The 26,297-nt window shown below is 40.3% G+C and overlaps 1 protein-coding gene across 4 annotated transcripts in view; it reads left to right on the top strand.

Annotated features, from left to right (window-relative positions):
• The window catches only part of ZNF608 (zinc finger protein 608), a 113,989-nt gene that overhangs the window by 40,031 nt on the left and 47,661 nt on the right, over positions 1-26,297 (top strand). For all 4 annotated transcript variants that reach the window (XM_012448232.2, XM_012448212.2, XM_012448215.3 and 1 more), the window contains one exon: positions 9,653-9,908. In XM_012448232.2, the coding sequence (XP_012303655.2) occupies positions 9,653-9,908 (256 nt within the window). The remainder of the gene's footprint in view (positions 1-9,652; positions 9,909-26,297) is intronic.

Genomic DNA, 26,297 nt, shown 5'->3' with positions numbered 1-26,297 from the left:
TGGGAGAGGCTGAGGCAGGAGAATCACTGAATCTAGGAGGCGGAGGTTGCAGTGAGTTGATACCATGCCACTGCACTCCAGCCTGAAAAAAAAGAAAAAGAAAAATAACTGATGTTAAGCCGAGAGAAATCTGAATACGGTGATATTTCCAAAATGGGCTTTTCTTTCCTTTTTCCCTGCCTTTCTTTCTTCTTCTTTTTTTTTTTTTATTATTTTGGAGACAGAGTTTCGCTCTTGTTACCCAGGCTGGAGTGCAATGGCATGATCTCGGCTCACCACAACCTCCGCCTCCGGGTTCAGGCAATTCTCCTGCCTCAGCCTCCTGAGTAGCTGGGATTACAGGCACGCGCCACCATGCCCAGCTAAATTTTTGTATTTTTAGTAGAGATGGGGTTTCACCATGTTGACCAGGATGGTCTCGATCTCTTGACCTCGTGATCCACCCGCCTCGGCCTCCCAAAGTCTTTCTTCTTAAAATCATGTCCGCATCCAGAAGCATGAGGATGAAAGACTTTTAACCTTTCTGATTTCAACCTAATTTCAAGGAGAAATAAGAGTCACACAAGGACAATGTATTTATGAATGACCAATATCAACTAAGATACATGCATGATTCATGTGTTTTGAAATTGATTTAGGCTAATGTAGGCACACCCATGTTTAGCAACACCCATTTACCATTGAACTTTCTTTTTAAAAAGTTTCACTCTTAAGGGATTGGGAACAAGATCTAATTGATAGAAATGGAATTTGTGTGAAACTTTATAGGAATTCAGCTTTGTACAAAGGGCCTTGTGAAAAGGATTAATTCAAGAACACAGGCTTTTTTAGTACCTTTATGATGGTCTCCTTTCTTTGTGGCTTAGTTTTGTGCTTTAAGTGTCTTTGGAAATAGGATGAGAGGAAATCAGAGAACTCTTATGAACAAGATATGAAAACATTGATCATTTACTGCTACTATTTAAAGCACACACAGCTCTCTGAGCAGTGAAAGATGTCAGCGGCACTTTTGAAACAGATTAAGTATCTGTGGCTCAGCAGTAGGACAGGTTTTCAAAGAACACAAATGAGGCTAAGTATGTGACAACTGATGTGGTGTGGTAGAAGAGAGTCCCTGTGCCTCCTCCCCCTCCACCAATATCGCTTTGCTATGGAACTCTACACAGTTCAAGGCCTTTGAGGGAGGAATTTAATTTGGCTTCATAACAAAAGAAATTGAAGACATTGAGTTGAGTAGTTTAATTATATTCTATCTTTACATACTACCTTCTGCTTTGCTTTGAAAACTGTCATGGCTAGAGAATGAAGTTAAAAATAGACGCTGCTGTTTAAAGCAGATTTTACACATGTAGCTGTACACTCTCTTGCTTTGTGACCTGCCTATAGGGACCCTTCTGGCAGTCAGACACAAACAAGTCAGTGACCCCCTTTCTCCTCCCCCAAAGCAGTGACATGCAGACCCTGGATTTATTTATTTATTTCTTTAGAGACAGTCTTGCTCTGTCGCCCAGGCTGGAGTGCAATGGCGCGATCTTGGCTCACTGCAACCTCTGCCTCCTGGGTTCAAGCAATTCTCCTGCCTCAGCCTACGGAGTAGCTGGGATTACAGGTGCCACCACAATGCCCAGCTAATTTTTGTATTTTTTTTTTTTTTTTTGGAGACATAGTCTCGCTCTATTGCCAGGCTGGAGTGCAATGGTGCGATCCTGGCTCACTGCAACTTCCTTTTTCTGGTTTCAAGCAATTCTTCTGCCTCAGCCTCCCAAGTAGCTGGGACTACAGGCACGCACCACCACGCCTGGCTAATTTTTTGTACTTTTTAATAGAGAACGGGGTGTCACCATGTTGGTCAGGCTGGTCTTGAACTCCTGACCTCAGGTAATCCAACCGCCTCAGCCTCCCAAAGTGCTGGGATTACAGGCGTGAGCCACCGCACTCAGCCCTGGATTTTGGCATTCTGGAATTTCGGCGTGGCCAGGGCCCTAGCTGGAGGTGGAAGCATCCATCTTGGCCCCGCTGGCCTTGAGGCCAGAACCCTGGTCCATTCCCAGGCTAAGTCTTAATAGATCAGCTGCTAAGCTTGAACAGCACTTGAGGGCAGGGTTGGTCTTTATATCTGGTAATGAGAAAGTGGAAATGACGTTGTAATTCCCAGTCTGTGTGTAGTTGTAGTTTTAGAATTGGATGATTAAAAAAAACAACTACAATAAAACAAAAGCTGAGCTTGGGTTTCAGTAGAGTTTTAAAGTAAGGTTTCTGAAGGGCTTGAAGTATTTGCTTGTCCAAGACTCACTATTCTGAACTATGAGTAATAAAGGGTGATTCAGGTATATTGCTTCCAACATACAGAAAAGGGTCAGAAATTACCCATGGAGAAAGGTTTCTTTCCATCTCATCTTCTATTTTACATTTAGAAGGGTTTGCGTTTGATGTTAGACCAATGTGGGGTCAAATTCTGGCTCGGCCACCGACCCTGAGTGACCTTTTAAGTTACTTAACTTTTCCCACGTTTCCTTTTCCTCATCTGTAAAATACTTCCCTTAACAATTTTGTAAAGATCAAAAGACAGAATGCACAGTATAATCCCTCCTACACTACATGTGGTAAGACAGTTATAATCCCTCTATGTTGTATGTGTTTAAAGTAGCTGCTAATGTTACTATTTTTATGAGAAAACCCCTGGACTTTAAGATCAGAGAGCTTTGGTCTTGAATTTCAGCTTCTTGGATAAAGTTGCCCATCCTCTGAGCTCTTCAGTTTTTCTGCTTCTATAAAATAGAATGTTGTGAGAATTAAAGGAGACAGAAAAAGTCTGGTACCTTAGACCCTTTGTGAGAATTTGCCCATGTTGTTTTCTCAGCAAGCTGCAAAGCGTCAATTGCTTTGATCACGGTTCTGAAAGGAAGAGTTGTCTCCACTGCGTTTACAAAAGGCGGAATTAGAAGTGACCAAAGTTCACTTGGTACAGGTTTGTCCTTTAGGGATGGAAATTCAGCTTTGATGATTAGTTTTGGAGAAAAGATCAGTCCCTAATTTAAGGAAACGGTTTTTTAAGCTTCTCCTGCTTTGCTAATGAAGCAATGATGTCAGGCAGAAAAAGGGTGGTTAAAATGCAAAGTGAGAGACTGCAGCAGTGGTCACCTCTAAAGAGCTGTGATTTCCCTTATATGGTAGTGGAGTCTCTTTCTAATGCTTTTTAAATGAAGAGGTGACTGTGGGCAATCTCATAAAACAGCCCAACACCAGGATATGGAGAAAACGTGAGCATTAAGTAATCGGGCCCTAGCATTCTCATAGAATATAAAAATACTGGCTCTGAGCAAAGTAAAATACCATCCCCCCTCTGGTTGTTGGCGATTCCGGGAATGAGGGGTTAATAGCAGAATAGATGTGGAAATTTTTGCAACAGATGGGAGAAAGCTGTGGCAAGCTTCCTTGTCAGAGTTTAGACCTGACCCCAGGCAAAGGAGCAAATCTCTGTTCCTTCTGGAGGCTTGCTTCTTTCTCGGCAGCCCTGGGTTTCGACTTCGCCCTCTACCTGGCAGCAGAGCCACCTGAATGTCTCTTTGTTGGGTCTGGGTGGAGCCAGAGTGCTCCAGGGAGCACTCTCCAGCCCTGCCCTGGCAACCTATCCTCAATGGCTGTCAGTTTCCTATTACTGAAAGCATCACTGACCAACACAGTCAAATGCCCCAGTGATGAAAAGCTGTCCCCACCAACACTCCAGCTTTGGATTCTTCCTTCCTCACCAGCACTCAGGAAGCCCTTGAAAGAAGGTGAACAGAGAAAATATTGCCAGGGTTTCCCTGCAGATTGCCCCCTCCCGGCCGCCCTTCCCTGAAACCCAGCCCTCTGATTACACACACTAAGTGCCGCTATTTGTGTAAATAACCTTTTCTTCCCTGCCTCCCTTCAGCCTCCCTGCTCCCGGCTCCCATACTCTTAGGCTCTCTTGCGTGATAAATAGCCAGGCTACTGCTCAGCGTGCACCAACACCTGGGAATAATCATGCAAAAATAACAGTGAGAGACTGCCGCACGTCTGTTCTTGACATTAACTTTCCTCAGTTTGACAGGCTGCCACCACCAGCTGTTAGACTTATGGGTCTTTTTTTTTCCAGTGGAGATGGCTGCTTTCCTGCTTTCCTCTTTTTTTGGGCTCTAATAGGTTACATCAGTGTCCTATCAAGATGACAGAAAAGAGCTTTGACAAAGAAACCGTTGCTAAAACAGGCCGGTTCTCTATTCTGATATTTTATTCCAGTTATTAGTATTATTAGACTAATAATCCCCCACTGATTTTTAAATGAGGAGTATCTGATTAGAACTATATTAGTGTTTCTCCCCTCAGAAAGGGATTTGTAGTTGCCTCTTGTGAATTGCCTTTGAATGTAGCAGATACTAGCATTTGGTCTCATAGGGCCAAACTGCCTATTGATTTCAGGTCTCAGGTATATTTGTAATAATGATACTAATATTGACAATAGTGATAGCTCCTATTTATTGAGTGTTACTGTATACCAGGCCCTGAGCTCAGGTTATTTGTATGATCTTATGTAGCAGTCACATGAGTCGGGTGTTATTTCCGTTTTACAGATGAAGGCACTGAGTCCCCAGAGAGATCAAACTACTTGCCTGAGGTTTTGTAGCTAACAGTAGAGCTGGGATTCCAACTCCCAATGAAGACAGATCCCTGCACCACCCTGTCTTCCATTAACACCCTACTTTTTGCTCTCAGGCCACCATGAAGGGTCCTTTGGTTGTGGTTCTACAATTATGGTTGTAATTTTGCTGTATTTGTGTGATGATCTGACGAGTGTCACAGTCTTGCCCACTGCACGGTCAGTCCACAAGGGCAGGGACCTGGTCGGTTTGGACCACTCTTGTCCCAGCAGGTTGCATGGTGCCTGGCACACAGCAGGTGTGTAGTAATTATTGGGTGGATGAGTGATAGAGTTGAGGTGGGCTGCAGTAGACGGTTAGGGCAGCAGTGCATGAAAAAAAGCTGCAACTAGAGATTAGGAGGAGGAGATTCCATAGTAGTACAGGACTCATCAGGACCTTCATGGTGATCCCATCATTGCCATAAAATTGTAAAATGGGGTGGGTTAAGCCAGTCAGTCGACTGCTGCCAGATGCCAGTGTATGAAAGATGCAGTATTTCCCCAGGCTGAGCTTCTCAAGGTTAAGCCCCCTTTCTTATACTTTTAACATACTTTAACTGCACTTAACCATGCATTTGGAGGGGATTATAGATTTATGTTAAATATAGTAGGATATAAAAGGAGCTTTGGAAGGTTGTGTGCAGGGTTAGGGAACTGTAATATCAGACCAGGGACTTTTAAGCCAGTGTTTACTGAGCTAAGCACTATGCTGAGCATTCACTTTGCATGGATTGTCTGACCGAGTCTTCACTGCAACCCTTGTGGGGGCAATTGTTATTATGACTCCCATTTCTTAGAACTAGACACTGAGTCTTAGAGAAGAGAAGCCCAGCAACTTGCTCAGGGTCCCACAGAGCAAGAGTACTGACAGGGTCAGCATTTGAACCCAATTCTGTCTGCTCACAGAACCAGAGGTTCAGGGTGTGGTAGGCTGCCTCCTCACTGGAGGGAGTCCTTGTGGAAACCATTTCCACCCTCTGCCTTAATGACCTTCATTGGTTGAAGAAATTATGGTTTCATGTATGGATCAGTGACCTGAGAAATCAGGGTACAGTGGAGTTGATCTTTTGGATAAGGCAAAAATAACTTCTGAAAATGCTTTAAAATGCTGCTTTGCATTTGATACATGTGACTTCATGTTTGACACTGAGATACACTAGAGAACTGAAACCTTTTTGGGGGAACAGCTCCCACTGGGTGCATTACCTAGCAGAAAGAATTGGCCACACTCTTTGAATTACTTCCCTTCCATCCTTCTTCGGTTTCCCAGTGTATGTTGAACTCCTGTCAATTTTCTGCTTCTAGGATGCCATTGTTTTATGTGTACCCGGGTTGCCACTAGAGATAGCTTATTACACTTGTGCAAATATGGGCCATAGTTTTCCCTCGACTGAGTAGGGTGGGCTAGGCGATGTTCTGTGTTTGTTTCAGGGAGAGGCTGGAAGCACAAGCTCCAGCAGCCTCTGGTTGGGCAAGTCATGTGGCAAGGCTGCAGTGAAGCTCAGCCCTGTTAGTTGATGCCACGAGGAATGTGGGCCCAGCAGAGCATATTATCCAGTTGTTATTTTATGAAATAGGATACATTTAAATTCTTCCCTAACTTTTTTAAGTGTTGGTAAAAAAAAGAAATGTAATGTTTTAAAAAGTAACGTACCTGCCACATAAAAACAACTTTTGGAGTGGCTGTAATCCCCATGTGCAAATTCTGTTCTAATTGGTGACCTGCAAGGAAGAGGGGCCTATGGTAGGTCACATGGGTAGACTTTGTGCTCCACCTCCTCCCCAGTCCCTACATCTCACAGGGAATGGGGGGAAGGTGCAGTTCTCCTATTTGGTTCTCCTCTCACTGGTAGTGCTGGTCTGGTACCTATGGGAATGGCAGTTCTGAGCCACCATGAGACAGCTGATACTACAGTCGAAAAACGAAGAGAGAAATTCACTTGTTCAAGTCAAAGATGTGAGCCTTGGAACAATAGCAGCTATCGCGTTTAAGGCTTTTAGACTATGATCGCATTGGGTGCTATTTATGATTGTTTATATTTATAGTCAAACTCCCTGAACCTTAGCTTTCTCATTTTAAAACATGTTGAACTGGGCTCAAAGGTTCTTTCTGTAAATATCAACTGAACTTTCATGGTTACATTTGGATTGTGTTACTGGAAACAAACACAATTAACTTACAGGTAGGCCCAGAGTACTCTGGCTTCTCCCTTCAAGGCAGCCAGATTTCATAGAAATTTGATCTTAGAAATTACATAAATATCCCAGAGAGAGACAGAAAAAGAGAGGTGTGTGTGTGTGTGTGTGTGTGTGTGTGTGTGTGTGTGTTTCTGCATGCAAATATATCTATAGGTATCTATAGGTGGAGTTATGTTGAAATAAGGATTTAGTCTAGAAACTGTTGTGATAGGATTTGTCATCACTATTAGGCGGCTGAAGAATGCATTTGTTGTTGTTGTTGTTTTTAAGAGACAGGGGCCTGCTTGTTGCCCAGGCTGTAGTGTCGTGACATGATCATAGCTCACAGCTGCCTTGAATTCTTGGGCTCAGTTGATCCTCCCACCTCAGTCTCTTAAGTATCTGGTATTACACACATGCCACCGTGCCTGGCTAATTTTTAAATTCTTTTTTGTAGAGATGGGGTTCTTGCTGTGTTGCCCGGGCTGGTCTCCAACTCTCAGCCTCAAGTGATACTCCCGTCTTGACCTCCCAAAATGTTGGGATTATAGGTGTGAGCCACTATGCCTGGCCAAGAATTTGGCCAAGTTTTCCTCAACTAGAAAACTAGTTTCCTAGTTGAGGAAAATGGGCCTCAGAGAGGTTAAAGGACTCCCCAGGGTCATAAGCTAGTTAATATCAGAGTTATTATAGGCGCCAGTCCTAGTGTTAGCGTGTCTTGCCACCATAACTCTTACTGCCCCATTGTGTCTCATCTCCAAACCAGAGAACTGATACACTGTAAGACTCTTCACCTCTACTTTTATTCCGTTTTCTTGTGTATCCAATTCAAGCTACATTTGTTCCTTTGATATTAATGTAGGCTGTTGATCAGGTGATGTGAAGAATGTTTTCAGAATAATGTTCTATTTTGTCTTTTCAATTTATACACATGACATCAAATTGCAGTCAATTTACAACTAACTATACAAATTAAGAAGTTGGAAAGCGTGCAAAAAAACCAACTGGTTTATCATTTTCTTTGGTCTTTTATTTATTTTTAATTCTGGAAAGTGATTCTGATCTCAGCCAGTCTTTTAGTGGTAATGAAGACTACGAGGTAGCATTGTTTTTTTCCCCCCTTAAATTTCCTCTCTCAGAACCCCTTTGTTCATTTGTCAGCTCAGTTTTAAAATAAGAACTATCAGTGTGAACTTTGATCCACATTAAGCTACATTTACACAAAAGCATAAATCACAGTATCTGGGGCTTGGGGCTGTTAAATGCTTTTCTTTCTTGGGCTCTGTGATCAAGAATGCAGAACAATAAAAAGCATGGAGCAAAAGAAGTTTTATGGCAGCTTTGAGAGCAGGAAATTAAGTTTTTTTAACATGCAGATGGGTGAAAGGCTGTTCTGTTGCATCTTGGATCACTCAGGCAAGTGAACGTCAGTTTATCATTTTAGTGAAATGCAAACTGTAGAAATAGTTCCTACAGTCATATGAACAAGAAGCCCACACAGATGACTGCTTCAGCTGTTTAACTAGGAGCACACTTCCTCATATGACTCTTGAAATACACTCTTTTTGTTTTGTTTCTTTTAAAAAAAAACCAACAAAGACTATATACTATTATGCCTATAGCCAAGTGGCTACTAAAGATAATTTACAGTGGATAACTGGGAATCTGTGAACAGCAGAATAAGGTAGCATTTTACCAGAATGATCTTCGATGTGTCCTTTTTACATATAGGATTTGTTAGCCCACCTGATAATACATGCGAGGTGTCATAAGTGTAGGCCGTTTCTATGCGCAACATGAAGACATAGGTAATCTGGAGTCCTGGTACAAATGGGCTTTGCCTTTGGCATTTTCACAACCAATCATCAGGGTGAAAGCTCTCTGTAGCAGTCCCAGCAGTTGTTGCAATGGGCCAAATGAATGTACTCTTTAGTACATGCATAGCCTTTGATTTCATTATGGCCAGACTTTTAAACTTTTTGTGATGAAGAACTCCTTTGCTGTTCTCCTGGGTATAGTGGTGCAAAAGAGATATCATTGCATCACAAGATCTATGGTTGGCTGCGATTTATATTTCCTATATTTAGAGAGACGGTGGCTGAGCCTTAATCAAACTCATTAGGGGTCTTTAGCAGTTTAACCACGGAAGGATTTGTGCATCAGAGAAACTCAAGTTATGTTGATGTTGGGTACATGCATTCATCTCCCACCTTGTATGAATTCTGCTAAACTTTACAGTAGAATACTTAATTAGGAGTTGATGCTTATACATGCAAACAATATCCAGTTTATGTGTTTTGGTGTAGATAATAAAGTTTTTATGTTTTATGTATTCAGCAAAGCTAATATGTTTTAGTAGTGATTTAATTCATTATGGTTTATAAAGTACTTTGAAAACAATTTTAGTTCATCTCTTAAATTATTAGTGTTTATTGGAGTTTCTCCTTTGGAAAATGTTGTAATTTTTTAAGTAAGATTTTGTTACACGTGAGAAGTAGCCTTAATTTTGCAAAACATGTTTCATTCACATCTGCTGAGGCTAACAGTTGTCCACTGATGAATTCAGAAGAACACTGAAGGCCTGCTTATGATTCAGGGAGCTAGCACTCTGTTTACCTTGTTTGGCATGAAAAAGGAAAATGCTCATTTCTATTCTACTTTATATTTTGGCACCATTAAAACACTCAAAGCATATTATAATTGCAAATGGAATTTGGAATGGTGATGTATTCTTGAAGTGATATAAGCAAATTGCATTAAGAGGAATTCACAGAATGCAGCACCTCTGCAGTAAGCCTGTCTGTCTTTCAGGTTGACCCCCTGTTTACAGTGCCAGCGCCACCACCGCCGATTTCCAGCAGTCTCACGCCTCAGATTCTACCCTCCTACTTTTCCCCATCTTCATCCAATATTGCAGCACCGGTTGAACAGCTTTTGGTTCGGACTCGTTCCGTGGGTGTCAATACATGTGAAGTTGGAGTAGTGACAGAGCCAGAGTGTCTTGGGCCCTGTGAACCCGGGACCAGTGTGAATTTGGAAGGGATCGTGTGGCATGAAACAGAAGAAGGTAAATACAATTTATTTTTATATATTTCCCCATGCCCTCTTCCCCACGATGTATTTACGTCCACCTATGAGGAGAATTTGTTTTGCGGTATTCAGAGAAGAAAGAAAAGTGGTTTTTTACGCTCTCTGGATTTGTGTTGAAACAAGAGCTGTGTTTGTCTTATGCATGACTGCTTTTACATTGTGAATGAGTCGGGTATTTCTAAAAGTGATTCTCTTCTTTAAGTGCTAGCATGGAAGGACTGTGAGAAGCAGGGTCAGGGTTTACTCTTCCCCTAAAAGGGTATTGTGGAAATTAGGAAGGGGGATAGAGCTCAAGTTAATTTAATTCTTAGGGTGCCAACCAATGTGTTTGTCTTGCCATGGTGGTTTCTGTGTTGTACAGGCTTATATTTCCTTTCTGAATTGAGCCATGGTTCTTGTACGTAGTGAGGACTATTGTCATGATGTGGTGTGACCAGTTGGTGCTCAGGAATAATGAGGCCAGGGCCAAAGACTTAAGCCCCAGTTAAACTGGTCACTTCTCTTCTATGGCCAGAGACGTAGAACATTTTCTGCTCCTTAACTCGGCAAGCCATTTGGCAAAGGCAATGCATTAGTCATGAGAGAAACAAGGTTCAAAGGAAATGGATCAGGATTAATCTATCATTACTGTTGAAATGTAAATGAGAGCATATGCCATGCTGATAGTCAGTCCAGATCATGGTTGGCCGTGTCTCATAGCACAGGATCACCAGGTACAAAGTGTTTCACATAGCCAGTGTCATTAACAAGCCAACCAATGATTGAAAACTGCCAAGAAGAGCTGCAGTGCTCCATTGGGGAATGAGAAGAGTAGAAGAGCTAAGGGAAGAAGAGTGCCCCAGGATGCTTCAGAGTGCACCAGGGAACAAAGGAAAATGAAGGCGTGGGGGAACTTTTTTCCCCTGTAAGTTAGATCGGTCAGAGATAAAGGAGATGACAGTCATTGAGATCATGGTTATTGGCCAGAGGAGTAAGGGCAGGATGAGGGTAATGAGAAGGGTCTGAGACTCACAATTATTCATTCGATTCGTCTGAATCAAGGGGAAAAAATTGAGGGCTGCGACTCAAAGGGAGAAGGTGACATGTATTCAAAAGTGGCTGAGTGGATGGGGAATGGGGATATATTGAGGGTAATTGCTGGGCAAGAAGTAGTTGATAAAAAAATAGTTAAAGATGGTGACAAACTGGGGGATGAAAGAAGAGAATAAAAATCAATGAAAATCAGATGACAGGTGTTAAGCATAATTCTTAAAAAAGGTAAAAAATGGCTCAAGCTGTTTCAAGATAGAAAACAAAGATTCTTAGAGAACTCTGAATTCTACATATTACATTAGACATAGTCTTGTAGGATATGTTTCATAATTAAATAAAAATATTTGTACCTAGCACTGGTAAGTATAAATAAAGAATATACAAGAAAGAATCAGAGAAAGAAACTGAAAGTAGCTATGGTCAGCTCTTGTTTGCTCAGAGGGAAGTGATTAAAATTTGCTTTTTTTTTTGGCTTTAGAAATTTTTGAGTTTTGGGTCTCTTCTTTCCTTAGACTTTTAATTTGGGTTTTTCAGATATTCTGGGAAGTCATTTAAAACAATACTGTGGAACCACATGGGGAGGAATTGATGTAGAATTAGCTAGAATTTGTCTCATCTTGCTTGCCTGTTCAGTCACCCTCCTTGTACAAGGGGTCCCGTATGGGCAGCAAGCTTCTATCACGTTATTCTCTTGGGCTGTGTACAATTTGCCTTCTCTTAGATTTTCTCTAAGGGAAATGGTGGATAAGGCTTTCAGACTGACACTTCAGTGTGAAAAGTCTAAAAAAGGAATCAAGACATTAATAAGGCCACAGTGAATTTGTTCAGGTGCAAATTTTCAGGAACAGAAAGAGTAAGGGTTAATTTCCCTAAACTTGAACATCAGAATTTTTTGTACTTGGATAATTTACTCATTAGGGTGAAGCGCTGTCTTCCCATTTCTTAGCTGTGACTTAGCACGCCCATCAGTTTATTGCTTGTCATGATTTTATTTATTCAAGTGTGGAATAGGACTGAGTTCCTGCAGTGTGACCTCACTGGGTGGTAGATGCTGTAAAATTAGCCACAGACTTTCTGGAACAGCTATAAAGCTTGGGTTATTTTTCACTTTGCTTAGAAGTCTGCTTAGTTTTGACTTTTAACCTTAGCCTCTTCTAAAAGATAGGATTATTTAGGGAAAAATCGGTGTTTAAAAACTATAGCAGTACCTAAGTTGATGTGGAATTCTGGGCATATGCTTAAAGAGCTGTAAGATATTATTACTACTATTATTATTTGATAGTGATATACATAAAGCCTCACCAGTTCCACTCTGTCCTCTGAAAAATTGGTCTCCTGGGTCCAACGTAGCTGCTTTTGTATGTTCTCTGATCCATCCATCTCTGTGGATATCTTTGCACGTTCATACAACAGACTGATAGCTTTAGAAGGTTTTCAGGCTGTTGGCAGCTCCAGCCTTCTTTTTACTGCCTCACATTTTCCAGGATTTGGAATGTGTGGATGTTTACTGTGGTGACAAGAAGGAGCTGGAGCTGTTAATAGAGTTATTCTTGCTGAATAAACTAAACTTCTGACCTCCAAAGAATTTAAGAACTCGTCTTCGTAAAGGCCTGGGTCATAAGATGTATGTTTAATGTGCAACCATTTGCAAGAGCGTTCCATTTGCATTTTTTCTCACTGCAGCGTGTTTAAAGCTCTTGTACCAATTTAAAAATTAAACCCACTTGACCATTAATTTTTCCCTTTTGGGAAAAACAAAGAGACACACAGAACAAACACACTGGGAGCCAGTTATTTGGCAGAGCTGAAAGAGAGGGATTCCGGGAGAAGGGGAGGGGAGAGTAAGCTACAATAGTTTTGTGGTATGAGGTTTCACTAACAAAGAGCTTCAAGTCGAGCGTTTATAAAACTGTCAGGTGCCTTTGACTAATGTCCTGTAGATGGAGTTGAATAAAACCCCCCGTCCCTGGTATTTTCACTTTGAGAGTATTGTGTAACCTGGTAGTGTTTTCCACAAACCTAATTTGTTACATCCGTTCATATGTGTGTGAAGGTCATATATGTGCATGCGTTTTAAGATCCTAGAATTGTAAGAGTTCGTGTCTGCACTCTTTGGGGAATATTGAATAGTACTGTGATTTCTTTGGATGGTGGAGAATAGCAAGACTGGACTAGGAAAATCCCCATTCAATACTTAATTGTTTCTCGTGTTTGGAATTTCTCGTTAGAGGAGGATTCTTTGAGTCATAGTCTTTCCCCTAGTGTTACTGCCGGTACATGAAGTACTGGTTGTCTAAGAACCAAGTTGTGCTCAATAAAGTGTTACTAGTGAAGTTCCCTCTGGAAAAAATTAATGGGTTTCAGATCATGCCTAATAGGACAGAAAAACTATTACTGCATTTGGATGTTTGGTTATCCTACTCTGATCTTTTTTCTTTAAGGTGAATGCATAGGAGCAATGATGTATGGTACAGAATTACTCACAGATGTTGGAAAGAATTTCCCTAGCATGTATTCCTGCCATTTGGGACACACATGCCTCTGTATGGGCATTTGTTTGAAAATTTGCTCTTTAATAAATAAATAAACCAGAAAAAACATGGTGTGTATAGCAATGTGTGTAAATAGATATGTGCTGAACTTAGTAGCCTTTATGAATGTGTTTGTTTCTGATTTTTATTGAATTGTGTTTCTTATTGGCTTTTTTTTTTTTTTTTTTTTTTTGCCTTACCTGAGAATGTACTTGGTTAGGCTGAGAACAATCCGTCGCCATTGTTATGACTGCTACTTACTACTGCTCTGCCACTCTGTCATTCACAATCCTTTCACTTCCTTACTGGTTATGTACGGCCATTGAAGAAAAGAAAGTGAGAGAAAGAAAACTGGTATTTGCCAAAGACGGTTCTCCGTACTGTGCCTTTGAATCACCTTGGGAGCTTTTCAGGCGTTTGTTTAGTCCTGGTTGGCATTTTGGTCTGGTTTGGTATTGGTGTTTTGTCAAAGCTCCCTAGGGGATTCTAACGTGCCAACAAGGCTGAGAACCACGGTCTCACGGCAAAGAGCGGATGCCCTAGCCCTTTGCAAGTTCCTTGACCTTTTCCATTGAAGGAAGACACATGCATTATTACTTCACTTTCCCAGGTGTAAAATGAATGTAGGGACTCCTGCTTACCTCACAGTGCAGATAATGTCTATCGAGATCCTATGATGAGGGAGCAGGGTTGTTTAATCACTGTGCTGACGAGAAAGAGGATCTGGCTTTGCTCCTCAACATGAACTCCACAGAGGATTTAAGAGGCTTAACAAACAACTGGTAGTACCACTCCTCCTAATTCACTGACGTGGGGAGAGTGGGCCTTCCTGGTGATTTCTCAAGTGAGCCAGATGCAATACTTTTCTTTCCGTGTGCCCTCCACTGAATTATTTTTGAGATGTTTTAGAAGCCCATAGTATTAAGGAAAGTTGTTGGCAACTTAAAATAGTGACTATCATTTTAATGAGAAGACTCAGTACCAGGTGTGAGAGGAAGAATGCTTGTTTGTATGAGGACTTTCTTCATCTGATGCGTTTTTCAAGGAAGGAAACTGATTTTGGGAATCAATGTTTTCAAGGTAATTAATTGGAGAAAGAAATGATTCTTTTTTTTTTTTGAGACAGGGTCTCACTTCGTTGCTCATGCTGTAGTGCAGTTGTTGTGATCATGGCTCACTGCAGCCTCGATATCCTGGGCTCAGGTGGTCCTCCCACCTCAGCCTCCCAAATAGCTGAGACCGCAGGTGCACACCACCACACCCAGCTCGTTTTTTTTTTTTGTATTTTTTGTAGAGATGAGGTTTTGCCATGTTGCCCATGCTAGTCTCAAACTCCTGGGCTCAATCCATCAACCCACCTTGGCCTCCCAAAGTGCTGGGATTATAGTGCACCATCTTACTCAGCCTCAAGCTAATTAGTCAAAAGGCAAATGATCCTATGTAGTGGAAGATGGATCGGTGGTATTGTTATTCCTGTTCTGCAGTATTTCCTTACCAGTCTTACTACTGAAAATAGAACTTTTCTTTTGAAATTCTGATTAACTTGAGGCGAGATTAAACATTAATCCAGGCTTACTTTGTATTTTCAGTAACAGCATGGAGTTGGTACAGTACTTTACAGAGTGAAATATTATTTATTGAGGTATATCATAGTGACTTTATCAGTTCGACTTTGACTTTCAAGAGGAGTAAGATGTCTGTATTTCATTACCGTGTCCGGACAGTGGCGATGATAACAGTGCAGTAACGGGGAACTTGAGATGGCTAATAGGCATGCTTCCTACCACTCCTATGCTACATGGAGATAAATCAGCATCCAGTATGCGAATTGGGCAGGTGAGCATGGTTGTTTAATCACCATGCTAATGAGAAAAAGGGTCAAGGGGTGAGCTTCAGCCATGAACTCTGCAGAAGTTTTAAGGGGCTGGAAGAACTACTAGTTAGTGCCACTCTATATTGGCTATGAACTTTCCTCTCGCCTCCTTGGGCCATCTTGCCGTGGAAGCTGTCGGTGAAAGTGTGGTTGGTTCCTCGAGGTTCATCATCATCTGCAGCAGAGCAGCTCAGGGTAGCAGTGAACTTCCAGAGTACACAAGTGCTTCCCACTTTCACATGGAAAAGGCAACCCAAATAGCAAATCAAATTGACTGGACCATAGACCACCTTAGTTACCTCTGATGATTCTGAGTACAATGATGAAAAAAAATCGTTTTAGTAAAAATAAAATTGAATTAAGGTTATATAGCAAGCAACAAAACTCATCAAGGTATTTTCATTTTGAGATTGATGAAACAAACGTTACCAGCTTCACAGAAAAATACAGAAGGTAAAAAAAAAATGGAAGACAGGACTTCACACAGGCATACAATAGACAGTCAATAAAGTGTACTGAATGGGGAGAAAGGAAGGAAGGAATTGTTCTGGGTTTTGTGCCATTTTCCTGGATTTGCTTTACTCTTGGACCTAGTTGTTTATGCTTTCCTGATGAGGTAATGCAGCCAAATTTGGATGTGATGAGTGATTGTGTATTTTGTTGGAAAGCAACAACATAGACTGTCACTTTAACTCTTGTCAATGTGAAAAATAAGCTGCTGTTGAGTAGGATTCAGTTTAATGTTTTTAGATCAAATATTTGTTTTTTGGTGTCATTTGTGTATATATTTTGGTAGTGACTTAGGTGCTAAGTAATGAAGCAATAAGTTTAAAATTCACTGTGTAAAGACATTGTTACCTCTTTTCTTGTATTGGTTGAGATTGTAGCCAGGTTTATTCTTATAGGTGAATATATAATGGAAAAGTTTAGTTTTTTCTTAGGACTTAGGCATAGTAAAAGATGTAAGCACTATCTTGTAATATTTGTGTGTATGTGGTATTGTTCTGCTTTTTAATCTTCTTCCTGTAAAGAAGGAATTAGTAAGAAAATCTTGAGTGTCTTAATAGTATAGTGACTTTGAACTGAAGATGTATTTTCTAATTACAAAATGGAAATAGTCTCACTGGTTGCAAAGAATAGTTTGTTGTCCTAGGTAGGCATTTGATTCAAATATTTCACTGACATTTTAAAAATAAGTTCTCATAGCAGCTTTATTGAGATATAATTCACATAACTTATAATCTACCCACTTAAAGAGTATAATTCAGTGTTTTCTGGTATATTCAGAGTTGTTCAACCATCACCACAATTCATTTCAGAAAATTTTTATCATCCTAAAGGAAACCCCGTATCCATCAACAGTCACTCCCACTGTCTGCAGTCCCATTTTGTTGATTTTTACATCATTGTCCTTGATTCTTTGTTGTTTTCATGTGTAAACGTGTGTTTTGTGGATCATAGAAGGGACTGGTTTGTTGAGTACTTACTTTATGCCAGGCGTTGTGCTAGGCATGCTTGTCAGGTCATGATTTCCTTTAATCCTCAGAACCAAATCCAAAGTAAGCCCACTGTCGTGATCTGTATTTTAATAAAGGAGACTTAGAAAGGGATTCACCTATGCCAGGTAGCACACCTGGCAAGTGGGGGAGAGTCTGACTTTGAACACACTGTGGTTGGACTTTCAGAGCCCTTGCTCTTCACACAGTTCCTGGGTGTTCTGGATTTCTGTCTACCCCTTCACAAAAGTTCCTGTATATTTTACAAAGTGCTCTTCGCAAAGGGAGTCAAATGTGATGTAATAACTGGAGTTTATTTTTAAACACAGAATGATAGGAATTTCTTTATACTTCTAGCATCTGATTTTGGCAGTAGTATTTGAATCAGCTTCAGCTGGGTTGATGTATATAAACCATCACTTTCAGCCCCACTATGCTGCGAGCTTCTTAAGTGCACAAATTCCATCTGTTTTGTTCACTGTTGGCTCCCCGGCGCCTGGCGCAGAGTAAGTGCGCCATACATATTTGTTGAATGTTGAGTAAATTCGTGGAACAAAGTGATATGGTCTTGATACCTGTTTGAGTAGTGTAGCTTTCTAGTCAGGAATATGTTACTTTTAAATTAAGTTTGGTCTAGATAATTGAAAATAGAGAAATCTACTTTGCCATTGATATAAAAAATCCATTATAAAATCTCATTACATTTTATTATATTTCGGCTTTCAACCTTGTTATTGTTAGATTAATCTGCCAAAAAAAAGATGAACAAAATATTTGACATACTTTTTCCCTTAAATCATTCATATCCTCAATATGGTTTTTATTTTCTGATTATAAAAGGAATACATGGCATTTTAGGAGATTCGGGACAAAAAGTAAAAATGTAGAAGGGAAGAAAATCTATAATCTCAAAATTTTGGTGACCACTTAATATGTTAATTCACTTTCTTTCTTTCTTTCTTCTTTCTTTCTTTCTTTCTTTCTTTCTTTCTTTCTTTCTTTCTTTCTTTCTTTCTTTCTTTCTTTCTTTCTCTTTCTTTCTTCCTTCCTTCCTTCCTTTCTTTCTTTCTTTCTTTTTCTTAACTCTAGATACAGTGTTGTACAGCAGGTCTCTAATCATTTTGAAAAACTAAAACTTTATACCTGTTAAGCAGCAATTTCCCCTTTTTCCCACCCACAGTTGCTGGTAACCACCATTCCACTCTGCTTCTGCCTGGCCAACTACTTTAGATACTTCATATATGTGTAATAATTATGTAACTGGCTTACTTCACTTGACATAGTATCTTTAAGGCTCTTGCATGGTGTCACATATGACAGGATGTCCTTTTGACATGCTGAATAATATGCCAGTGTGTCTCGGTTCCTCAATAATATTCCAGTGTGTGTCTGTTCCTCATTTTCTTTTTTTTTTTTAATTTTTATTTTTTGAGATGGAGTCTCACTCTGTCTCCCAGGCTGGAGTGCAATGGCACAATCTTGGCTCGTGTAACCTCTGCCTCCTGGGTTCCAGCGATCTCCTGCCTCAACCTCCTGAGTAGATGGGATTACAGGCACACGCCAGCATGCCTGGCTAATTTTTTGTATTTTTAGTGGAGACGGGATTTCACCATGTTGGCCAGGCTTGTCTCGAACACCTGACCTTGTGATCTACCTGCCTTGGCCTCCCAAAGTGCTGGGATTACAGGCATGAGCCATTGTGCCTGGCCTATTCCTCATTTTCTTGATCCACTCACCCATTGATGGACACTAAGTTTGCTTCCATACATGGGCTATTGTGAATAATGCTGTGATGAACATGGGGATACAGACATCATTTCAAGATCCTGATTTCAATTTGGATAAATAACCGAGAAGTAGAATTGTTATCTTTTCATTTTTTAATAATCGCTATCCTAACAGGTATGAGATGGTGTCTCATGGTGTTGGTTGCATTTCCTTTGTGGTTAGTGATGCTGAGAACTGAGCGTCATCACACATACTTGTCGGTCATTTGTGTGTCTTTGGAGAAAAGTCTATTCAAGTGTTCAACCAAACCCCACTTTAAAAAAAATAAATAAATAAAAGAGGCAGGGTCTTGCTCTGTCACCCAGCCTGGAGTGCAGCCTCAAACTTTTGGGCTCAAGTGATCCTTCTGCCTCAGTCTCCCAAGTAGCTGGGATGGGCCTACAGACGTGTGCCACCATACCTGGCTAACTTTCTTGTGAGAAGGGGTCTCACTGTGTTGCCCAGGTTTGTGTTGCACTTCTGGCCTCGAATGATCCTACCATCTTGGCCTCTTGAGTTCCTGGGATTATAGCAAATAACAAATAACCCAATGAAAAATTGTGTAAAATGGGGCCAGGTGGGTGAGCCTGCACCTGGCCCCATTTTGCACACATTTTCATTGAGTTAGTTTTTAAATATTTTTTGCTATTGTTTTGAAGGAGTTCCTGTTTTGGATATTAACCTTTGTCAGAAACAGAGTTTATAAATGTTTTTCCATTCCTTTTTTTTCACTCTGTTAATTGTCTCCTTTACTATGTGGAATCTTTTTAGTTTCATATAGTCCCACTTGGCTATTTTTGATTTTGTTCCCTTTGTCTTAGTGTCTTTATTGAGATCATTCAGTGGATAAGGTTTTTTTTGTTTGTGTTTTTGTAGAGGTGGGGTCTCACCATGTTGCCCAGGCTGGGCTTGAACTTCTGGATTCAAGTGATCTTCCTGCTTTGGCCTCCCAAAGTGCTAGAATTACAGGCATGAACCACTGTGCCTGACCTGGTTACACTTTTTAAAAAGGCTGCTTTGTAAGAGCAGTTTTAGGTTCACAGAAAAATTGAGAGGATGGTACAAAGATTTCCCACATATTCTTTGCCCTTCCTACACATGCATAGACACTCCATTATCAGCATTCCCCACCAGAGTGGTATACGTGTTACAGTTGATGAATCTAATTGACACACCATCACCCAAAGCTCATAGTTTATTTTAGGGTTTGCCTGTGGTGTGACACAATCAGTGAGTTTAGACAAATGTATAATAACCTGTATTCACTATGTAGTTCTATAGAGTATGTGCACTGCCCTAAAAATGTTCTGTGCTCCACTTATTCATCTCTCCTTCCGCCATCCCTAGCAACTACTGATGATTTTACTGGCTCCATTGTTTTGCTCTTTCTAAAATATCATATTGTTGGAATCATTCTGTAGACATTTCAGATTGGTGCTTTTTTTTTTTTTTCTCAGACAAAGTCTTGTTCTGTCACCCTGGCTGGAGTGCAGTTGTGCGATCTCGGCTCACTGTAACCTCTGCAAGTTCAATCAATTCTCCTGCCTCAGCCTCCCAAGTAGCTGGGATTACAGGTGCCTGCCACCACACCCAGCTAATTTTTGTATTTTTAGTGGAGACGTGGTTTCATCATGTTGACTAGGTTGGTCTTGAACTCCTGACCTTATGATCCATCCACCTCAGCCTCCCAAAATGCTGAGATTGCAGGCGTGAGCCACTGCTCCTGACCAGATAGACTTCTTTTACTTGCAATATGCATTGAAGTTTCTTCCATGTCTTTTTGTGGCTGGATAACTCATTGCTTGTGAGTGCTGAATATTATTTCATTGAGTCTGGATATATCACAATTTATTTGTCCATTCACTCCTGAAGGACATCTTGGTAACTTCCAAGGTTGGCAGTTGTTAATAAAGCTGCCATAAACATCCATGTGGAGGTTTTTGTGTGGACATAAAGTTTTTAACCGCTTTGGGTAAATAGCAGGGAGTGCAATTGCTAGATCATCTGATAAGAGTATGTTTCGTTTTATAAGAACCTCCCAGACTGTCTTCTGGAAAAGTAGCAATACTGTTTGGCATTCCCACCAGAAATTTGGTGTTGTCAGTGTTGTGGATTTTGACCATTCTAATGAGTGTGTAGTGGTATCTCATTGCTTTAGTGTGAATTTTCTTGACAATATGTATGCGGAGCCTCTTTGCAAGTACTTACCAGACATATGTATATCTTTTTTGATGAGCTATCTGTTAAGGTTTTTGGCTTTTTTTTTTTTTTTTACAGAGTTGTTTTCTTATTATTGAATTTTAAAAGGTCTTGGGATATTTTGGAGACATGGTCTTACTCTGTCACCCACACTGGATTACAGTGGTGTGATCATAGCACATTACAACCTTGAACTTTTTGACTGAAGCCATACTCCCTCCTCAGCCTCCTAAGTAACTGGGACTACAGGTGTGCACCACCACACCTGGCTAATTAAAAAAAAAATTTTTTTTTTCAGAGACATGATCTTGCTCAGTTGCCCAAGCTGGAGTGCAGTACTACAATCATAGCTCACTGTAACCTTGAACTCTTGGGCTCAGATGATCCTCCCACCTTGGCTTCTCACTTGATCTTAGCCAAAAGGCTGAGACGCGCTCCATCACCTTGGCCTCTCAAAGTGCTGGGTTAGAGGCATGACCTAGTATGCCTGGTCTTTAGTTTTTCTAATACAAATCTTAAACATGTTTCTTTTACTTTTATATTACCTAAGTATTTCAACTTTTGAGTTGCTAATATAAATATTATTATGTTTTTAATTTCAAATTCTACTTACTCATTACTGGTATATAGGAAGTTGATTGACTTTTGTATATTAACTTTATATCCTGCAACCTTGCTATAATTTCTTAGTCATTCTAGGTAGATACACTTTAAAGTGTTGCCTTCTTTTAATGTTAACATTAAAACACAAGCATTTCTGATGTTATTAAAACACCCTCTAGGAAACATTTTAAAAAATATCAAATATTCCATGGAGTGGACACACCAAAGCTTAATTTAAATTCCATTAACAATGGATATTTACAATTGCTTTCAAATTCTTAGACAAATATAAATAGCATTACATAACATATTTCTGTGTATGAAGGTTTTTTGTTTTGCTTTATGAATTTGGAATTTTTATTCTGGGATCAATTTTCAGGAAACTGAATTGCTGAGTCAAAGTATACAAACATTTCTAATGTAGTGGAAACACTTATTGCCTAACTGCTTTCCCCACGAGTTGTACCAGTTTATACTTCCTGGATGAGAGGGCCCATCTGAGTTATCCTTTCCAACTTTGGACTTGCTGACATTTTGATGACAAAGGGGGTGAAGCTGTAAGCCAGATGTATAGCTGTCAATGTGCATATCCAGAATCCTACCCGAGGTAGAAAGGGAATGAGACTTTCTCTTCATAGTAAAAATCAAAGTTGTTCAGCAAGAGAAAGCAAGAGTGCAGATGATACTCCCGGGAGACCACACGGCTGGGCTCTGCCTCAGTGGAGGGCTTTGCTGGGATGACAGAAAGGTTTGGATTTAACTTCCGCTTGTGTCTAGAATGACTTTTACGGCTCTTTCTCTCCCAGGTGAACAAACTTAAAAGAGACTTTTAAATATGAAGAATTCAAACACTCAAGGGAGAAAATTAGTCTGTCAAGCATCCATGCTGAGCTGGAAGGAATCTGATTTACTTGTGTTTCTGTCTCTGTAAACATTTCCTTTTGGATTCTGCTTTTTCAGAGTAAAGAAGGATGAAGGACAGGATTTTCTAGAAAACCTTTTGTGTCTCATGATTTGTTTACAGTATATAATTTGTCACTTGATGCATGCAGTGTGCAGTTTTCCCTGGCACATCCAAGTGCTGTCCTGCCCCCTGCCACTTCTATTTCCTCTCTTAGTTTCTTTTTCCTTGGCTTCTTCTCTGTATCAAACTACAGCAGGAGGAAGAACCATCAAGGTAGTTTTTTAAAGTAATATCTACGAAAGCATTCCTATATGCCCTTCTGGGGCCTTTCTGTTCTCAAATAGGTTTGGCTGATATTTTCCTGGCAAAAGGAAAATAAGGTATAATATGAGAGAAGGCATATCATGGATTTTCAAAAGCTGTTCTCAGCAAAGAAAGTAGGCGGAATTAGGCTCGTGGGCACAATTGTAGGGTATCTAGCAAAGGCTGACTTAACCCAGTCAGGAGACTCAAGAAGGTAGAAAAGTGCTATGAGGCAGGCAAGGTGCTTACTGCTCACTTGATAATTTCTTGTAAAAGAATAGGAAATTAAGCAATTATTATATATATATATATACACATTATGCCCATATATATTCATTTCATATTTAAGTCTTCAGACTCAATACATGTAATTGAGACCCTTTCACAGTATTTCAGTCCTTGGACATTAGCGATGTGGCTGTTTCCTTTATGTGACACATGACACATTTGGTGTGTCTGGACAATTAAACACTTTTGCCTGGAGAACCTTCTGTTGCTCTGTCAGCACCATCTAGTCAGCATTTTCTCATTTATGGAGAGGATTCCCATAATTAGGCCCATTATTCTTATGGAAAAAGTGAGGTACAGACTATCGAAATAAAACAACTGTGGGAAGTGTGTTCTTTCTGGATTTCTAGTTTTATCTAAAATTATTAGTCTTTCCTAGTTTTGAGTCTGTTTATGTGTGCATGAATATAACTAGCTATTTAAGAAATATTCTATAAGGTAAATAAATAAACATTTGCTTGTCCATTTGAGGTTTTGACTGAAATGTGGAAACTTAATTCGGCTTATTGAGTGAAATGTTTTTAAAATTTAATATTCACCGAATATTTTTATAACAACACCCCAAATGTAATTTCCAACCATACATTTCCTACCAAGGAAAAAAAATGACCCACTACTTCCTGTGCCTCAGAGAGTCAATGCCTTGTATTCTCCTGGCCCAGTGGGCAGTTTTGATCCTGCCAGCTCTTTGAGGACTCACATGTACATTTGTACAGTTTGTATATTGTCTTGTAGATGTCTTCCTGATATCCACGTTGACAGGCAACTTTTGAAGTAACTCAAGTTGACAGAGCTGACTGAAAACATTTAATGTGTCTTATTTCACTTGAGCAGCCGCAGAGGCCAACTTGTTTAACGAGAACCTGCAAAAGCTGCTTTCCTCAGCTTCATGAGAAGACCTAGTCACTTTGCAGAATATGAAAAGCCATCCAGTTCCAGACAGTGCACAGAGTACACATATAAAATTATTTATTGTCCAGACAAACATGTGTGGGTGGGTACCAGGAGCACAGAAGAACCATATAACCGGGACCGGGGCATTGGCTTGGCACCCTCTTGAAGCTGGCTGCAGTAAGCAAGCGTGTAAGAGTCATTTTCACTTCAAAAAGTCTCTGAATACTCAAGGGCAGACGTATTAGGAGGCCATAGACCAGGAACCAGGACAATCTTGTAGTGCCACGTTGAACTTGTCTCTTCCATAGACTCCTGCCTGATAGGGTGACTGAAGAGCATTGTCACATTCACAGGGATAGTAATCTAATGGGATTAAGGAAATGGAGGGTCAGTTTCCAAAGAAGCAGAATCGAGTGAGCTACTTAAAATTATATTGGTTGCACATTAATCTTCAGTGATTCAGAAGTAGAGCATTACCTTAAATTTCCCAGTCAGTTACTAGAGAATCCCTAAAGTATACACCCTCTAGGAAATCTCACTTTATATTTGGCTTTTGAATTAAAAGTCTTCTTAAAATAAATATCATCAGCCATACCAGTCCTCCTTAGCTTGCAGTTTCTTGCAAGTAGCACATTTCCAAGTATGGAATTTCAGTAAAGCACATCATATGTTGAGTGTGACTGTTAAGTATTTGAGGCTGTAATTTAGCATCACCATCTTTATTTTCTCACAGTGAGGAAAATGAAGTATGGGGGAATCTATGACTTGCATAGACATCGAGGCAGAGTCCAAAGGAGAATTGAAAGTACAGAGTTCTGTGGCTCTAGTGATGGCTCGGGAGGGATCTAGTTGTTCTGCCCACAAATATCCACCTCAAGGTTTCAGGATCGGGTGGGCTGGCATGTACTGAGTTCCTCCTCTGGAGAATGAGGCTGGTAGCTAAGTCAGATCCCCTGGGGTCTGTTGGTAAGTTGCTGTTGCTGTTGTTTTTCCTCTAGATTTGACTCTACCCTGACTACTTCTGATCAGGAGAGTCAGGCTTTACACTACACTTTACCCAAGGGAGATGCAGATACTCTACCAACGGATATGCATCTGTGACTTACCGGCATTACTCAGGGTAAATTGTTTGTGTATTTTGGAAAGTAGAAAGAGTAGTCTGGTGTTTACAGAGGAATATTAGGGGATTGTCAAGGAGCCTAATTTTGTGTTGTTCTTTCACTCTGTGAATTCTGGCAGTACAGCTTGCTGTGGTTCAGTGTTTTGTGTCATTCCCCCGTTCATTTCATTCTGATCATTAATGAAAATCAACAAAAGTGTAGCAGGAGTGCCAGGCCAGTTGGTAGGCTTAGTACGATTGATTAGAGCCCAAAATGAAAACATTAAGATCACTTGAAGGCAGCCAAAGCCTTACTTCTATTACATGTAACTTCTTTTTTGGATCCATGAATAGTGAAAAGTATCTGGAGTTGACAGTACATGACTACAAAAGCATGTGAGAAGTTATTTGCCTTTATAACCCCTCATGACAGCTAACCAAAAAGTGCATTTATACTTCATACAAAACATTGTGTTTATTAAGACCCTCTGAAAGGGCGTGATTGTACAAATCAAGAAGCATCTGTAATATTTTGCTTAAAATTTCTTCTTTAAGAATTTTTTGGCTGCAGTAGTCTAACGTCTAGCCACTTTGCAGATTTTTAAAATGTATTGTTGCAGAATCCTCAAGAGTTCTTGGTATTTCAGTCATGATGTCTATTGGACAAACCGTTTTTGAGAAATGACCTGTAGCTAGACCGTGAGAAAAACCGAATTGAAACAAAATGGCATAATGGCTGTAACTTCGAGATTACTATAGTATACTGATTTTAAAAGAAGGGAAAAGGAGACCATTTAAAAGGAAAAGGAAAACTAAGTAACTAGTAAACTTCTGTGGGGAACTCTCACTTCCCACTATGCCCATTTGTTATAAAAATAAATGGACATATAATGACTTAATGAAGTTGTTTCGGAGTATTCCTGTTCCATCTTCTCCTTTTGCTGACATTATCCCCCATTCACTGTGAAAACTAATCCATTTTATATAACCTAAGTATGATGTAGTTCAGAAATGCCTTAGGACTTGCGAATAAGCTTGATAAGGTACGAGGGAAAAGAAGAACACGGGAAAAAAGCACGGATCAGGTGTCAGGAGCCATACCAGTCCTCCTTAGCCTGCAGTTTCATGCAAGTAGCACATTTCCAAGTATGGAATTTCAACAGTGTCATCTCCCTTTTCTTACCATTTAGCTGTGTTTCCAGGCTTGGCCTCCCTTTCCTCATGTGTATAGTGAAGGGGTGGAGGTTGGAGTACATAATCTCTTGAAGATACCTGAAAATTCAGGTAGCAAAGGAATGTTAAGATATTAGAGTGTTCTTCATGGCACAGTCAGGTAGCCAAGGAGTGTAAAGGTCTTAAGCTGTTCTTCATGGCAGC

Source organism: Aotus nancymaae, unplaced genomic scaffold (genome assembly GCF_030222135.1).
Source record: "Aotus nancymaae isolate 86718 unplaced genomic scaffold, 86718_ANA_hifiasm-v0.15.2.pri h1tg000064l_1, whole genome shotgun sequence".
Lineage (NCBI taxonomy): Eukaryota > Metazoa > Chordata > Mammalia > Primates > Aotidae > Aotus > Aotus nancymaae.
This window is presented reverse-complemented; position numbering and strand designations above follow the sequence as displayed.